We start from the raw sequence: 18413 nt of genomic DNA, 5'->3' as shown, positions 1-18413 counted from the left end.
GGACCCAGTGGATTCCAAGGCTGCCGCCAAGCGCCCCTCTGCCCTGTTAGATGGCTCAGAAGCTGGGCACCGGCCAAGGTCACACAGAGGGTCGCCAGGGGAGCTCCACCTCCCGGAGGCTCCTTCAGACTGAGATGGGAGTGGGGGTCACCAGGGACAGAGCTAGGGGCATCCAGGCTAGGGACGGGAAGTGCTCCTGGGGGAGAGACCCTCCCAGGGGAGAGACCCTTCCAGGAGAGAGAGGCCAGGTCCTGAGCCTGCAGAGTGGGGAGTGCGGGGCGGGCCCAGCGCTGGCCATGGGATCCCGGGTAGACAGAACCACTGACTCCCGCCTGCGCCCCAGCCTCAGCTTACCCATCTGTTCAAGGGGTCCTCGGGTCCTGCTGGGTTTTCTCCACAGGAAGGAAAGCCACTCCAAGGCCACTTGACACAAGTCCGGTCCTCAGGGCCCAGGCCTGACTGAGCAGGAAGGAGTCCAGTGGGGCACAGTTCCTGAACCAGGGTTTCCTGACGCCTGCCCAGAGGTCTGGTTCCCCACAGGGTGACTTCCATCAGAACAGGGATCTTCTAAACAACTGCGTTTCTTGTGTCACAAAAATAAGGCATCTGGGGTACAAAACCAGGGGACAGGTTTCCACCAAAATCAGAAGGTGAGTTTGGAAGGCTCTCCAGTGGGGACACAGGAAACGCACTCAGGGGACCCCAGGGATCACTGCTGGTAGGTGGGTGGTCACTGCCAGGGTCTACCTCGGGGGTCCCAGGAGGGCTTCCTGTGCTCTAGGGCCTCAGAGTTAGATTTTTGGTGTCATTTCTAAGTAATCAGAGAGACGTGGTCAGGCTTGAAAATGCTTTTCAGTGTGCCACAAACCGTAATTATTTTTAATGAATCCTGCTATTAGCTTGGGAACAGTAACATTATCTTTTGCAGCTTTTGCATGTGTGTTAAGAATACTGATATGTGGGACTTCCCTGGTGGTGCAGTGGTTAAGGCTCCATGTTTCCACTGCGGGGGGCGCGGATTCAATCCCTGTTCTGGGAACTAAGATCCCCCATGCCACGCAGCACGGCCGAAAAAACAAAAGGCACTGATTTGTTCAATTTACGTGTTTCAAATATGCCCCCGTTTTTTAAAAAATAAATATTTTTAGATAAGACAAATAATTCTATTTATTTTGACTGTGCTGAGTCTTTGTTGTTGAGAGGCTTTTCTCCAGCTGGGGTGAGTGTGGGCTACTCTTCTTGGCAGAACGCAGGCTTCTCAGTGCCGTGGCTTCTCTTATTGTGGAGCACAGGCTGTAGGGCAAGCGGGCTTCAGGAGCTGCGGTTCCCAGGCCCTAGAACACAGCAGACGCAGTAGTTGCGGTGCTCACGCTTAGTTGCTCTGGGGCCTGCGGGATCTACCTGGATCAGGGATTGAACCCATGTCATCTGTATTGGCAGGTGGATTCTTTACCAACGAGCCATCAGGGAAGCCCTATGCCCCAGTTTGGATAATTATGTTGAGGTACCAGCATGCCTTGGAGATACTGCGGGTTGAGTTCCAGACTACCTAATAAAGCGGGTATTGACATAAAGCAAGTCACACGATTGTTGTATGTTTCCTAGTGCACATGCCACATACTCCTAGTGTGCCACAGTCTATTAAGTATGCAATAACTGTGTCTAAAAACCAGCGTACATCCTGTCAACTGAAAAAAATCCGCAACCTAAAAGTTGCAAATTAGTTTTTAAAAGAAATTTTTGGCTGCGCTGCGTTTTTGTTGCTGCGCCCGCGGGCCTTCTCACTTGTGGTGAGTTTGGGCTACGCTCTAGCTGCAGTTTGGGGCTTCTCTCATTTCACAGCACAGGTTCTAGGGCCTGCAGGCTTCAGTAGCTGAGGTGCATGGGCTTAGTTGCTCTGGGTCATGTGGCATCTTCCCAGACCAGGGATCAAACCTGTGTCCCCTGCATTGGCAGGTGGCTTCTTAACCACTAGACCACCAGGGAAGCCTGAGAATTATGTTTTATTGGGTGAACATTCTGAGATAGCTTGGAGGGACAGCTCCAAAGAGGTAAGGGATGACCCAGGGGACAGAGGAGTCTTTGCAGTAAAAACCAGGTAGTGGGATCATTCAAAGATTACTGTTAACTAAAGGAAACTAGACATGTCGAGTTAATGAATTTAGCACTTTTCTCTGTATGGAAAGATGCCAGAGTCTAGGGTCACTGAAATAATTCCTCTGCTCGGCACCTGAGCCATCTGGGGCCTGCATCCTCTTCTCCCCCATCCCCGTTCCTCGGGGCACACCGCTGGGTGCGGCTGAAGTGGCTGATGGCTGCATGGCCACCGCATCCTTGTTCACTGATATGGCAGGGAACATTCTTTATCCAAATACTTTAAAAAATACCTTATTGCTAAAAAATGCTAACCATCATCTGAGCCTTCACTGAGCGGTAATCTTTTTGCAAATCTATCAATATCAGCTGGGAAAAAAATGCACAACCTAAAAGCTGAGAGGTATGTTTATTTGGGGACCTTCCTGAGGAATGTAGTCTGGGAAATAGACTTTCAGATAGCTCTGAGGAAACGTTCCAAAGAGGCAAAGGGAGAAGCTGGGATATACAGGATTTTTGCTGGGGAAAAAAAAAAAAAATACCAAACAAATAAATGAAACTTAGAGTCAAACATCAAAAGATTTACTGCTAATCACAAAAACCAGACATCTTGAGTTAATGGTTTCAGTGTTTTCTCTGGATGGCAAGATGCAAGAATCTGGGCTCAGTGCAATTATTCCTTCGATAGGCATCTCAGCTATCTAGAGCCAGTATTGTTTTTCTCCATCCTGAATTCCCCTCAGGGTGCACAGCAAGGGGACTGCCACAGTGATTGATGGCTCCGATGGCCACAGCATTCGTCGTTTATCGAAATGGTGGGCAGTAATTTTTGTTCACAAAAACAAGATCTCAGATCACAATAACAAATATAATAATAATAGTGTTTCCCCAAATTACCAAAATGTGACACAGACATGAAGTGAGCAAATGCTGTTGGAAAAATGCTACCAAGAGGCTTTGCTCCATACAGGGTTGCCACAAATTTGGGGGAAAAAATGTGGTATTTTTGAGGAGCAATAAAACACGTTTTGCCTGTATTTCTTCGTTTTTGAAAAGTGCTAGGTGCCTCAAAGAATGGAAAAGGCCCCAGGCCCTGGTAGACTTCTGGGAGGCTCTGTATTGCTATTAACAGAGTTCTTTGCTCTCATCTCCCCTGCACCCCCCTCCCCCTGCCCCAGCCCCTGGCTAATGGGATGAGTTGCTGCAGGGCCACCCTTACTATTAATAACACCAGGTGCTGGGGATCCAGAGAGCAATCAGTACAAGTGCACAGCTACCCTTTGTGTGGCCCTGACCTTGAGCCCAGCCCTTTCCCTGCTCCTTCCATGACTCTCCCCACCTCCAACAAACGAGTAGGGTAGGAACAGTCATCTCCATCTGGTTTAAAGGGGTAGGTAACGTGCCCTAGGTCACACAGCCGGTGGAGGCAAATGCTGCAGACAGCTTTTTACCTCTAATGCTATACTCAAGATACCTGCATATGGGGGGGGGGAGGGGGTGAGAGCCTATCCCAACCACTGGACACATGGGTGTACAAGTCCCCTGCTTTCATTAAACTCTCTGGGCCCTTGGTCCTGCCTGTGGCCTTGGCCTTGAAGCACTGAGGCTAGGTGTAAGGTAGCATCGTGTCTCAGAAAGGCTCAGAGACCTCTGGAAGCTGCTGGGCCTGCTCAGCCTCAGGCTAACAGCGCATCCTGGGCTGGGGTCAAACCCAAGCACTTAGTGAAGAGCCCAGTTCCATGTCACACTGCTGGCAGGGGCTGTAATTCAATCTTGAGCAGTTAGGATTTCAGTCCAATGGCCTCTCTCCACCCACATTAATATTTTAAGGCTCAGAACTGAAACTAGGGTGACTGGGTTGAGTACAGCCTGGGAGGGGGTGGTAAGCAGAGCCCAACCAGGGCTCTCCTTCTGCAGTCCTCTAGGAAATCCCCACTGTGCCAAGTGCCTAGGACTTTCTGGGTCAAAGGTGCTTTTGGTGCAGAAGGATGGAGTTCCCCTATATTCAGCGGGAGGAGTCCTGGGTAGGTCCCTGGGTCCTGACCTTACTAGCTGCCTGCCTTGGAGAAACGGTTTTACCTCTGGGGTGAAGCTCAACCTTCTCACCTGAGAGATGAAGTGCTAATTATACTTAACATACTGTTGGCTTTGAACGTTCAAAGATGCTGGATACAAGTAAGGAGCTTGCCCATGGTCTGCCCAAAGACTCCCCGGCCAGGCCTCTCAGGCCAGACCACAGGAACCAGTCTCCAGGAAGGCCAGAGACTGGGCAGGGCCTCACAGTCTCCCCCATGCCCTGCTCCCTGGTCCATCCTGAGACCCATCACCCATGCCATGTGTGTGCTCTCAGACAGAATTTAGCATCAAGGAGCTTTCGGAAAATTTTTTCTGATGTCCTAGAAGAAAAGATTTTATGCTTGGGACACACTCCTCCCAGCACCAGCACCTGCCATAGCAAATTTCTCTCCAAGCCTTGTACACGTGTGCACAAACGATCACATTTTGGTGATCAGAATGTACACTGCATTCTCATCTTACACAGTATTGTCTTCCAAGGCTGGTTTGCTACAAGGGGTGTGCATTATTCATTACTCAATGCCAGCTGCTGGATAAGAAGCCACACCAAGCAGAGACTGCATATAACAGGAGGGTGGGGGTGTCTTGCTTGCTGCGTACATACTGTACATCCGCCTGTTCACCCTTCACAACAACTCTGTGCCCTGCGAATGATAACCCATTTTACAGCTGAGGAAACTGAGGCTCAACCCAAAGTCATAAAGTTAGCAAGTGCTGAGCAGCAAATATTTCCTTTTAAAAACTTTTTCTTTTTGGCTGTGCTGCATCTTTATTGTTGGGCTTTTCTCTAGTTGCAGCAAGTCGGGGCTACTCTTCTTTGCAGCGCACGGGCTTCTCATCATGGCAGCTTCTCTTGCTGCAGATCACAGGATCTAGGGCGTGCAGGCTTCAGGAGTTGTGGCACGTGGGCTCAATGGTTGCGGCTCCTAGAGCTAGGAGCAACTAGGACTCTAGAGCACAGGCTCAGTAGTTGTGGTGCGTGGGCTTGGTTGCTCCACAGCACGTAGGATCTTCCCAGACCAGAGATTGAACCTGTGTTTCCTGCATTGCCAGGTGGATTCTTCACCACTGAGCCACCAGGGAAGAACTTTTCAGCAAATATTTCTGGCACACTGAAGGCACTCAAGGGAAAAATGAACCCTTCCTACTAACTTCACTCCTGACTGATGCACCGACATCCTTTACAGCTCAGACTAGGAAGATAGAAAAACATTTAGGTTATTTCCAGCTTTCTTCAGCGAGAAATAACGTGGTGATGGCCAGTTTTGTACATGTATTCGGGGCTTTTTGCTGCTGATGACTTCTTATTGGAGGAGGAAGTCTTGGGGATGGGTGCTACCTCAAGGGTCATGGGCATATTTATCCTTCTGGATTTCTCCTTTGGGTAGTGATGTGTCTGATATTTTTCCTGAACACCCACTGTGTGTTGGATACATCATCACAGATGATTCAGGAAAGTTGCTCCTATTATTATACTCATTGCAGAGGTAAAAGCAGCCTGAGGCTTCTGACTGCCTAGGAGAGATGTCTTCTCAACCTTTCAAAGCCCAGCTCAAACACCCCCTAATGTAAAATTTAATATTTTAGCATTACCATGCCAAGCTACCTCAGTCTCTGCCCTGGAGGTTTTGCATGGAGTTGACAACTCCAGGGTTAAGAGTGGGCCCTGACTGGCCATTGAGAGCAAGTCCAGGACTATAGTTAGACTGTAGTGGGTGGGAAGCTTTGTATCCATACAGGCATGATGCTCTTCACATGAAGGAACCAGGACACCTGCCTTGCTCCTCATCTTCTTCACTGTGGGCCAAGGGTCCTTACCTGAGTCGTTCAGCCTCCACAGGACTCAGTCTCCACATCCATTAAATGGGAGCAGTAATGGACATAACTTTCCAACACCTTTATTGAGGCAATTTCTTATTCCTACAATGAACTGTGATCCCATAAGGAAGCTGTGGGTTCTAACAGCCCAAACCAGCAGACATTAGAGTTCCCTCAAAGGACAGAGGCCTGTCCTGCATCCCTTCCTCCCTGCCACGTTTCAAGCATTCCTGTGAGATTACCAGGCTGCTGCCACCGGATAGTGGCATAAAGGCCTGTCACCTGGGCAGACCATAGACACAGCCTCACCTTCTCAGGGCTGGTATTTTTAGAAAAGTCCTTGGCCCTCTTATCTAAATGGCCTGACTGGAGACCTTGACTTCTCAGCTTTCCCAACATTCAGCTCCTCCTCTCCCTAAAGTGCTGGGCCGGCTCCCAGCTCCCTCCAGTTCAGTGTCCAGGCCCACCTCCACAGCTATCTTGACAAAAGCCCCCTTTCATCATTATCCTTTGTTCAATGAGCCCTCCCCCCCCAACCCCCCTCTTGGAGCAAGTGCAGCCAAGCACACACTGCTAAGAAGAGATGTTTTCTTCCCGAAGACTGTGAAATCCCTACACAGAAGCCATTTCCTGTATGCCAGGCGCTAAATTTCCTAAGCAACCAGGGAAAACTCTTGTCCCAGCTCACGCCGGGTAAAAAGAGGATCCGTAATTTTTAAATGTATCCGTACTCTACTTTTGGAAAGGACTGGGGCGCCGGGGTGAGAGAGGAGAGAGGGACACGGGGCAGTAACATGGGGTAAATGGAGGGGGGGCCTGCCCCCCCACCTCCGCGGGCAAAGGTGCGTTAGTCACAGTCACGGGGCTGCCTCCTGTGCGGGGGCGGGCGGGGCGGCCTCCACAAAGACAGGAGCCCCCGCGACACTCACCTTTGGCCAGTGTTCGGGGAGGTCGCGGGGACGCCGCCCCGCCCGCCCCGCGCCCGTAGGCCCAGGCATCCTCAGCACCACGGACAGGGAAACTGAGGCTGCAGAGGGTTGGGCCGGCGGCGCGGCCTTGAACCTGTCTTCCCCCTTTGGGGCCTCGGCTTCTGACCCGGGGACAATAATTTCTCACGCTCCAGCTTGGACGGGGCGTGGCCACGCCTCGCGGAGAGCGCAGCCGGCGCCGGGAAACGTTCTAAAAACACACGTACGGAGCTGCAAAAGGAGGTGCCTCGCTCCAAGGTCGTGGGGAAAGAGAAGTCGGCCTCCGGGCACCCGTTTCCTGCCTGCCCGCCCCCTGCCAGGCTCCAGCCTCTGCTGTCCTGCAGGTTTCGAGGGAGATCCAAGCAAAGTTTCAGCCCCCAAAGAAGAGGTCTGGCTCTCCCGAAGTTCAAGGGCCGCCCGGCCCCCGACCGCTCTCGGGGAGCTCCCAGAAGGCTTACTAGCTTTCTCCATCCTCGTGACCCCAGGAGCCCGCTCGACGCTCCGCCCCCTTGAGGCACCGCCCCTTCGAGGCACCGCCTCCCTCTCCCGCAGCACCCGAGACTGGCAAGGAGGCGGGGCGGGGCCGGTGTGCTCCCGCAGCCAATGGAAAGGCGGCGTGGAGAGGGCGGAGGCGGTTGTGATGCGCCGGGGCCGGCGGGCGGCGGCCAATCAGCGGCGAGCTCGAGGGCGGGCTGTGACGCGGCCGGCGCTCCTCGTGCGGCGGCGGTATAGGAGCGAGCGCCACGGCGAGCGGGACCAGCCGAGTGCTGCCGCCGCCGCCGCCGCCGCCGCCGCCGCCGCCCGCCGCCCGCTACCTCCGCGCCGCCGCCCCGCACCCGTCCGCCGCGCCCCCAGTCGTCCGCGCCCCGGGCCTGCCCGTCAGCGAGGGGGCAAGCGGCCTCGGTGCCCGGCCTCCGTGAGGGGGGCGTCCGGACGGACCCTGAGCCTCGCCTTCACGCGCTGCGGCCGACCGCGCCTCCTCGGCCGCCTGCCCGGCATGAAGACCAAGTTCTGCAACGGGGGCGAGGCGGAGCCCTCGCCGCTCGGGCTGCTGCTGAGCTGCGGCAGCGGCAGCGCGGCCCCCGCGCCCGGCGTGGGGCAGCAGCGCGACGGCGCCAGTGACCGCGAGCCCAAGCAGCTGGGCGGGCGGCAGCCGCCGCTCGCACTGCCCCCGCCGCCGCCGCCGCCGCTGCCCCTACCCCCGCCGCCCCCGCCGCCGCCGCCGGCGGACGACCAGCCCGAGCTCCGGACGCGGCGCAGGGCCTATCTGTGGTGCAAGGAGTTCCTGCCCGGCGCCTGGCGGGGCCTTCGCGAGGACCAGTTCCACATCAGTGTCATCAGGTCGGTGGCAGAGGGGGCGGGCGGTCAGGTGACGCCGGCCGGGGGCGGGGCCCGATGAAGGGGGCGAGAGCCCGACCGGGGGGCCTGCGGCCGGCTAGGGGCCAGATCCAGAAAAACGGACCCCGCGGCCCCTCAAGGCCACCCCCCCACCCCCCGCCTGAAGGCAGGCTGTGGAAAACATACCGGTGTCGTGGGAAAACAGGTCTCTTCTAAGGAGAGCAATATTGTTCAGTCACAAAGTACACTTTGTACAGAAGCTTAAAATGCGTCTGAAAGAACTGAAAGTGTTGATCGCTCAGTCATGTCCGACCCTTTGTGACTCCATGGGCCATAGCCCACCAGGCTCCTCAGTCCATGGGGATTCTCCAGGCAAGGATACTGGAGTGGGTTGCCATGCCCTCCTCCAGGGGATCTTCCCAACCCAGGGATTGAACCTGGGTCTCCTGCATTGTCAGGCGGATTCTTTACCCACTGAGCCACCCGGGAAGCCGGAAATATGTCTAGCAAGTCCCTTTGGGTTTAGGGACTTGAATGAAGGAGGGATATTGTGGCCCGCTTAAAAAAAAATCACCTGGTGACTTTTGCTTTTAGTTTCTCTAGTCCAAGATTAGATCTCTTTCCTGTTGAAAGAGACATTTGTATGCGGTGAAGTGGTGGCTTCTGTTCATTCCTCACTAACTTTGCAGACATGTACGTGGGTGACAAGCCAAAATTAGGATGTGTGGCTCTAAAAATAGCTATTAAAGGTAAAAAGATTTTGCCCCCTTTGTTAAGCTTAGAAAACTTAATCATAAGTTTAAATTACAAGAAATGTGTGTGTGTGTCTGTGTGTGTACGTATGTATTCAGGCTTAACCAGAAAACATAAATTTGGTTTTTGTCAATACTGTGCCTTTGAGATGACCACTTACCATTTAGTAGGCTTCCTACTGTTGAGACATTTAAAAATGTGTGGACTTTTACTGCTAATTTTCTTTTAACTGTTTGACCAGGTTGAGTGCAGTGTCTAGAAACTGGCTGGCTGGCACCAATAATCCTGAAATCCAGTTTTCGTCATTTGATTCCTTTTCTGTGCCCAGTGTTTTACCAGAGCCGCAAATGCAGCAGAATTAACTGACCTTCACTTTATTTTTGTGCCAGTGGCCTTTCTTACAGATACGCTTAGGAGCAGTGAGAGTCGAAGAGAAAGGAAAGCCCAAGAATTGCCTAATTAAATGTTCTGTTTTTTTGTTTTTTATCCCCAAATGAAACTTTCTTCCAAGCTATCACATTTAGTTAGGCCTGAAAATTCTCTATGAGAGGCTTGTCCCTTGTGACGCTCAGATCATCCAGCTGTAAAATGGAAGGTTTAAGGGGCAGCGGCTTGCCTGAGGTCAGTGGCTCTGAGCTGACCTTAGAGCGAGCTGCCCAGCCTCTTGAACCCACTGCCTACTCCAGTGCTCTCTCCTGTTGCCTCTGAAAACATGTGGACACCCTGGATCCAGCTGTAGGTGTTTTTGTGGCCCCTTTCTGGGGAGTGTCACTCATTAGCAAAACCTTTTGTGTTTTGCACAAATTTGACAATCTTAAAAGCTTAGAGGATGTCGATGAAAAAACTAATCAGTCTTCAATCTAAGAAAGAAATGGGAAGTTTTATTCGATCCAGGCTGAGCCTCATAACCCAGTGACAGCCTCTGAAAACTCTGAGAACTGTTGGGGGTGTGGGGAGCTGTGTGTACGTGGCCGAGAGCGACCTTGCTGACAAGTACATGTCTCAGCAGAAGGTTGCTGCTAATCAGGAGGAACAGACATCTGTGTTAATGATCTCAGTGTGGGAAGGTGCAGGAATCCAGCTTTGTGAAATATTTCTCCTGGAAACAATCTGAGGGCCAATTTGGTCATTTTTCCTAGAGCAAGAAGTACCTCATCCTAATCTTTGCCCTGAATTCCTTTGGGGATGAATGTGAGTCAGTGATTGCAGTGGCTAATGATTTGATGCTTATAGAACTGGATGGTGGGCAAGATTCTCTACAGTCCTTTCCCTTTCAGTCTTAATTTGACCAAGGTTTAGGAGGCATTTGGTGAGCAATTCCATGGTGCTAGCCATGCTCACTCCCAGGTCAGGGGAGGATTTCCTTGATAGGCCCCTTGATGTGCTGTTAGGGGACTAGGTCCTGTGAACAGCAACCAAAAGCCTCTGGACCACGTATCTTAGTAGTCTGTTATGCTCCAAGAAACAGTTCCCTGTTGTTGCTTCTTCCCACATGTAGAGCTATACTACTATAGTCATTGGTTTTACAGAGCTATATACTTAGTCAATCATTTCAAGTTATCTAGTGGCCATTAATTTTATTGGAGGCTTAGTCACACGTTTGGTAACGTAGGAAACAGTAATCTTATAAAATAGGCAGAATGCAAGTAATGTAGCTAGTGACATTAACAAGGTCACGAGTGACTAAACTAAGAACTCGCATTAGGTGTAGCCCCGTCTCTTCTGGGCCGATTGCTGTCCTGAAGGGAAATGATGTATTGGCATTGTAAACGTGACATATGTGTGTATGAGATGCTTGAAGGGAAACGATATATCGGCACTAAAGTTCACTGAAAGTGTCTGCACATGCAAGGTGAGTGACTCCTGAGAGGACTGAGAGAGAGGAAGGATTGAGAGAAGAGTTTTGTGGCTGGCTCCAGAAGAAGGAAAATTGATCTTAATGGTTGCGTGGGTATTTCTGCCACTGGGGAGGGCTGGTTAACAACGTAACACTCCAAGGGGGAGGGAGGAGGCCGAAATGGGCAGAGAAGAGTTTTATGTTTAAATTTTTCTTGTCTTGCCTTAAAATACAAATTTTTATTTCATCAAGAATGTTTTGTTTCTTTTCTCCAGGAATCGATAATCTTGAAAGACACAGCTTTCCTATTGGCTTGGTGGACCTTTTAGAATAATGCTGTATGGTATGGTGTCAGTCCTGTTTTCTGGAAGAATGTAGTTATGGAATGAGTTGAATGAGGAGAAAGAGGTGTTTTAGAGTATAGAAAGTGGGTGATGCCTAGTTTAAAAAAAAAAAGATAGACAAAAGAGACAGTTCTGAGTGGGGAGAGGGATACACCTGGCTGAAATTCAGTGGCCCTCCACAGCCAGTTCCCTTATGGGTTCTGGCGACCACGTCTTCCTGGCCCACATCTCCAGCCCCGGCTTTCTGCTGGGTGCTGGTCCGCCTTTGGTTTATGTGAGCTCGCTCAGCTTAGTCCAGCCAGTCCGTCCCACGTTTAACCCTTTTGCTCCTCCCCACCCTGGAATATGCTTCTCCTGCTTTTTTTTTTTTTTCTTTTTCTTTGAACTATTAATATTAACAGCAGCCGGCTGGTGCCCCAGGGTTATTTCTCAGATTTCTCATTCTCTCTGGAAGCCTTTGTCAACACGCAATAGCAGCTAAACCCTGGTGACCTGCTTCTGCGCCCACACCTCCCGTCTGCTCCTGCTCTGCTGTCCTGGCTTAGACCCTGTAACAGGAGTCGCTTGTGCTGTGGGTTGCCTCAGCCCCGGTTCGATACACCATTGCCAGGGATTTCTCAAATATCCCGACTCCTTTGTTTGAAAGTTTACGGTGGCTTCTGTAGCTGGAGAATAAAATCCAAACTTGTTTGCATGTATTACACTTGGGCCCCAGCTTTACTTTTTCAGAGTGGTTCTTTTTTTGTTATTGTTTTATAAATCTCTCCTTTCCCCTAACCAGCAACAACTAACTGAGCTAGTTACACTTGACCTTGTGTTTCTTGAATGAGCTTTGTGTTTTCCGTCTCCAGGCCTTTCTTCGCTCCTACACTCTACTTGGCAGCCCGGTGTCTGCTTTTAAAATACCTCCTTCAAGGCCTAAGTTAGAGAGCCAGAAGAATTAATTTCTTCCTCGCTTAGGTTTCTTCTATAGCACTTTCTGCATAGACACCTTTGTGTCACAGCACTTACCGTATTGTGTGTTTATTCGTTCAACTGTGTTAGATTGAATTTTTAGAGGGAGGTCATGTTCATCTTTACATCTTCAGCAATAGAAAAGCGCTTGACTTTAGCCCCTGGATTTTAGCTTAAATTGGCTTCTTTTCTGTCCTTCTAATGTGATTACAGGGGTCTTTGTCATCAGACTGCTGGTTTCCCAAGTCCCTCCAGCTAAGAGTGGTATAGGGAAGGATAAAAATTATCGGAACATGAAAATTGTCTGTAATGAGCTGACGACTTGGGAGTTTTCTCCATGCCCGGACATCATAGCTGAACATCAGCTTGTACCTCTGCCCATGAAATCAGTGTTATTGTCACACTCAGTGCTGGTTGGTAAAGCGGTCACAGTTGTGAAATATAATTGTTAATCTTGCAAAAGATGCATAATGTCTTTTAAGTTTGAGGAGAGAAATGTTTGAGGACTGAAAGTTTCACACATGTCCCTCCACAGCCCACTAGTTAAGAAACGATGGGGTAGATGATATCACGAGTGCCTCAAAATTGAATCGTTTGAGTATCAAGACAGAGAGGCCCTTGAAAAAGACTGGCAAAATCCTCAGCTGTATTTGCACAATTCTACAGCAGGAGTTAAAGAAAGAGTGAGTTGTGCTTTGTGGTGCCATCATAAATGTTTTTGGAAAAATTAAGCCAAAATTCCCTACTTGGTTTCCTTTTTATGTCATAGTTCCATTTATAACCTATGTTATGTTACATGTAAAAACATAAATGGTTCTGTTTCATTTTTCAAGATAAAGTTTCATTTGCACTTTGTTTTTACTACACACTGAAAATTTGGTCTCGTAATTGGCTTTACTTCTTTCCAAAAAACAAAAAAAAGAATCAACTTTAGAGCCGTTTTAGATTGACAGCCGAATCGGGCAGAAAGTACAGAGTTGGCTTTTTACCTCCCCGTCCCCCGCAGCCCCCGTGGCTGTCGGTCACTCTCCTCCCCCAGCGCGCCCGTGCACCTGCACTGGCATGGCGTTACCACGGTCCACAGTTGACACTAGGGTCCACTCTTGGCGGTGTACATTCTGTAGGTTTGGCCAGACGCATGATGGCGTATTGTATCCACCGCTGTAGGATCCTACAGAAGAGCCTGCTGCTGCTGCTAAGTCGCTTCAGTCATGTCCGTCTCTGTGCGACCCCATAGACGGCAGCCCATCAGGCTCCCCCGTCCCTGGGATTCTCCAGGCAAGACCACTGGAATGGGTTGCCATTTCCTTCTCCAGTGCATGAAAGTGAAAACAGTGAAGTCGCTCAGTCGTGTCCGACTCTTGGCGACCCCATGGACTGCAGCCTACCAGGCTCCTCCATCCATGGGATTTTCCAGGCAAGAGTACTGGAGTGGGGTGCCATTGCCTTCTCCAACAGAAGAGCCTCATGACCCCCAAAGTCCTGTGTCCTCTGTCTGTTTATCCCACTCTCCCCTCAACCCCTCATCTTTTCAGTGTCTCCATAGGTTTGCCTTTTCTAGAACATCGTATGGTTGGAACCATGCAGTATGGCCTTCTCAGATTGCCTTCTTTCACTTGATAAACATTTACATTTACTCCATGTCTTTTCATGGCTTGATAGTCTTAGCGCTGAATCATTGCCCATGGTCTGGGTGTACCACAGTTTTATCCATTGGCCTACTGAAGGATATTTTTGATTGCTTCCAAGTTTTGACAGTTATGAATACAGCTCTTAGGAACATCCTTGTACAGGTTTTTGTGTGGACATAACTTTTCAGTTTATTTGGGTAAATAGCAAGCACAGTTGCTGGATTATATGGTAAGAGTATGTTTATGTAAGAAGCTGCCAAAGTGGCGGTACCACTTCTCATTCCCATCAGCAGTGAGTGAGGGGCATGTGGGGCAGGGAATTGCTCCACAGCCTCATCAGCATTTGATGTCAGTGTTCTGGATTTGAGCCATTGAGAAGGTGTGTGATGGGATCTGGTTTTAATTTGTGGTTCTCTGATGACAAGTGATGTGAAGCAGCTTTTCATATGCTTACTTGCCATTGGTGTATCTCCTTTGGTTAGCCCAGTTTCAGTCAGGTTGTTTGTTTTCTTCTTGTTGAATTTTGAGAGTTCTTTGAATATTTTAGATAATAGTCCTTTATCAGAGGACTTCCCTGGTGGCACTAGTGGTAAAGAATCCGCCTGCCAGTGCAGGAGACACAAGGGATGTGGGTTCAATCCCTGAGTTGGGAAGATCCCCCTGGAGGAGGGAATGGCAACCCACTCCAGTATTCTTGCCTGGGAAATCCATGGACAGAGGAGCCTGGCGGGCCACAGTCCGTGGGGTCGTAAAGAGTCGGACACGACTGAATGACTGAGTACCACCTTTATCAGATTTGTCGTTTGCAGATATTTTCTTGCAGTTTGTGGCTGTGTCTTCACATTCTCTGGATAGTGCCTTTTGCAGAGCAGAATTGTTTAATCTGAATGAAGTCCAGCTTATGAGTTATTTCTTTTATGCATCCTGTCTTTGGAGTTGTATCTAAAACCTCATCACCATACCCAAGGTCTTCTAGATTTTCTTCAGCGTGATTTTCTAGTTTTATAGTTTTGCATTTTCCGTTTAGGTCGGTCAGTTTTTTTGAGGTTCTTTTTTTTTTTTTTTTTTCTTTCTCACTGCACACCTTGCAGGATCTCAGATCCCCAACCAGAGATTGAACCCAGGCCCATGACAGTGAAAGTGTCAAATCCTAACCACTAGACCACCAGGGAACTCTATTTTGAGTTCATTTTTGTGACGATATAAGGTCTGTATCTACAGTTCATTTTTCTTTTGGCTGGGCTGCAAGGTTTGGGGGATCTTACTTCCCCAGCCAGGCATCGAACCCATGCCCCCTGCAATAAAAGCACAGAGTCCTAACCACTGGATCGCCAGGGAATTCCCTAGGTTTCGTTTTTTTTGCTTGTGGCTGTCCAGTTGTTCCAGCACCGCTTTTGAAAGGACTGTCCTTTCTCTACAGTTTTGTCTTTGCGCTCTGTCGAGATCAGTTGACCACGTGGGTCTGTTCCGAGGCTCTGCATGCTGTTCCATCGGTCTGTATGTCTTTTTTGCCAGTATCACAGTGTCTTGATTACTGTAGCTTTGTAGTAAGTCTTGAAATCTGATAGGATTAGTCCTCAGACTTTGTTCTTTTTCAATATCGAGTTGACTATTGTAGGTCTTTTCCTTCTCCATATAGCTTTAGAATCAGTTTACTAACATCCACAATATAACTTAATGGGATTTTTATTGGGATCACTTGAATATATAGACCCAGTAGGGAAGAACGGACATCTTGACAGTATTGAGTCTTACTCTTCACATGGGTCATGTCTCCATGTATTTAGTTCTTCTTTGATGTCTTTCTTTAGAATTTTTTAGTTTTCCTCATATAGATCTTGTACATATTTTATTAGGTTTATACCTCAGTATTTAATTTTGGGGAGTGCTAATGTAAAGAAATAGAGGAAAACAACAGAATGGGAAAGACTAGAGGTCTCTTTAAGAAAATCAGAGATACCAAGGGAACATTTCATGCAAAGATGGACTCGATAAAGGACAGAAATGGTATGGACCTAACAGAAGCAGAAGATATTAAGAAGAGGTGGCAGGAATACACAGAAGAACTGTACAAAAAGATCTTCACGACCAAGAAAATCACGATGGTGTGATCACTGACCTAGAGCCAGACATCCTGGAATGTGAAGTCAAGTGGGCCTTAGAAAGCATCACTACGAACAAAGCTAGTGGAGGTGATGGAATTCCAGTTGAGCTATTTCAAATCCTGAAAGATGATGCTGTGAAAATGCTGCACTCAATATGCCAGCCAATTTGGAAAACTCAGCAGTGGCCACAGGACTGGAAAAGGTCAGTTTTCATTCCAATCCCAAAGAAAGCCAATGCCAAAGAATGCTCAAACTACTGCACAGTTGCACTCATCTCACACGCTAGTAAAATAATGCTCAAAATTCTCCAAGCCAGGCTTCAGCAATACGTGAACCGTGAACTTCCAGATGTTCAAGCTGGTTTTAGAAAAGGCGAGGAACCAGAGATCAAATTGCCAACATCCTCTGGATCATGGAAAAAGCAAGAGAGTTCCAGAAAAACATCTATTTCTGCTTTATTGACTATGCCAAAGCCTTTGACTGTGTGGAGCACAATAAACTGTGGAAAATTCTGAAAGAAATGGGAATACCAGACCACCTGACCTGCCTCTTGAGAAACCTATATGCAGGTCAGGAAGCAACAGTTAGAACTGGACATGGAACAACAGACTGGTTCCAAATAGGAAAAGGAGTACGCCAAGGCTGTATATTGTCACCCTGCTTATTTAACTTGAATGCAGAGTACATCATGAGAAACGCTGGGCTGGAAGAAGCACAAGCTGGAATCAAGATTGCCAGGAGAAATATCAATAACCTCAGATATGCAGATGACACCACCCTTATGGCAGAAAGTGAAGAGGAACTAAAAAGCCTCTTGATGAAAGTGAAAGTGGAGAGTGAAAAAGTTGGCTTAAAGCTCAACATTCAGAAAACGAAGATCATGGCATCTGGTCCCATCACTTCATGGGAAATAGATGGGGAAACAGTGCAAACAGTGTCAGACTTTATTTTTAGGGGCTCCAAAATCACTGCAGATGGTGAATGCAGCCATGAAATTAAAAGATGCTTACTCCTTGGAAGAAAAGTTATGACCAACCTAGATAGCATATTGAAAAGCCAGAGACATTACTTTGCCAACAAAGGTCTGTCTAGTCAAGGCTATGGTTTTTCCAGTGGTCATGTATGGATATGAGAGTTGAACTGTGAAGAAAGCTGAGCGCCGAAGAGTTGATGCTTTTGAACTGTGGTGTTGGAGAAGACTCTTGAGAGTCCCCTGGTCTGCAGGGAGATCCAACCAGTCCATCCTAAAGGAGATCAGCCCTGGGATTTCTTTGGAAGGAATGATGCTAAAGCTGAAACTCCAGTACTTTAGCCACTTAATGCGAAGAGTTGACTCATTGGAAAAGACTGATGCTAGGAGGGATTGGGGGCAGGAGGAGAAGGGGATGACAGAGGATGAGATGGCTGGATGGCATCACTGACTCGATGGACGTAAGTCTGAACTCCGGGAGTTGGTGATGGACAGGGAGGCCTGGCGTGTTGCGATTCATGGGGTCGCAAAGAGTCGGACACGACTGAGTGACTGAACTGAGCTGAATGTAAATAATATGTTTTAAATTTCAGTTTCTACTTGTTCATTACTCATATATAGGAAGGAGACTGACTTTTGTGTATTAACCTTGTCTCATATAACCTTGTTGTAATCGCTTAGTTGTTTTTTTTTTTTTTTTTCTGCCTAGTCTCTGGCTTGCTCAGCTCTGACCCTGATGCCCATGCTCTCCTTTCCAGTTTTCTTCTCCAGTGGAGCCCTGGCCATCAAGCCTAGACTGGCCACCGCCCCCCGATCTCAGCATCCTCTGCCCACTGGCAGGGAGTCTTGTACTGCCCTAGGACAGCATTGTCTTCAGCTTTCCATCAGCCTATTGTGCATCTGTAGCTGGACTGCCATCTCCCTGTACATCAACACTCAGTTGTCTCACTGGGCCTAGCCCTTATGGCACCCCACTCCAGTACTCTTGTCTGGAGAATCCCATGGACGGAGGAGCCTGGTGGGCTGCGGTCCATGGGGTCGCTGAGGGTCGGACACAACTGAGCGACTTCACTTTCACTTTTCACTTTCATGCAGTGGAGAAGGAAATGGCAACCCACTCCAGTGTTCTTGCCTGGAGAATCCCAGGACGAGGGAGCCTGGTGGGCTGCCATCTATGGGGTCGCACAGAGTCAGACACGACTGAAGCGACTTAGCAGCAGCAGCAGCTGTGTCACAGCAGTCCAGGGGCTGGTGATGAAACAATAATATGTAAGCCCTGGGAGGTCTGGGTGGGCTGGAAGGGATGTGGGTTCTTTGTGGAGAAAGTGAGAGTGAATTCAAGTGAATCCATCCTTGAATTCACTCTGAAAGGTGGAAGGACCTTGCAGGTGGGAAGAGAGGGCAGAAGCAGGTTGTGTCCCAAGGATGCTCGGGTTGGTGGCTTGAAATGGGTATCTTCAAAATACTTTCTGAGGGACACCGAGTCATGTCTGGACACCTTTTGATTGTCATGGTTTCGTGGTGG

At 49.1% G+C, this 18413-nt stretch overlaps 1 protein-coding gene across 4 annotated transcripts in view; it reads left to right on the top strand.

Moving 5' to 3' along the window:
- Positions 1 to 7676: 7676 nt before the first annotated feature.
- Positions 7677 to 18413, top strand: part of CHKA (choline kinase alpha) — a 59826-nt gene continuing 49089 nt past the window's right edge. For all 4 annotated transcript variants that reach the window (XM_061407215.1, XM_061407216.1, XM_061407213.1 and 1 more), the window contains exon 1: positions 7677 to 8297. In XM_061407215.1, the coding sequence (XP_061263199.1) occupies positions 7954 to 8297 (344 nt within the window). In that variant the 5' untranslated portion in view covers positions 7677 to 7953. The remainder of the gene's footprint in view (positions 8298 to 18413) is intronic.

Source organism: Bos javanicus, chromosome 29 (assembly GCF_032452875.1).
Source record: "Bos javanicus breed banteng chromosome 29, ARS-OSU_banteng_1.0, whole genome shotgun sequence".
In the NCBI taxonomy this organism is placed as follows: Eukaryota; Metazoa; Chordata; class Mammalia; order Artiodactyla; family Bovidae; genus Bos; species Bos javanicus.
Note: the sequence above shows the minus strand (reverse complement) of the source record. Positions and strands in the feature narration are given on the sequence as shown.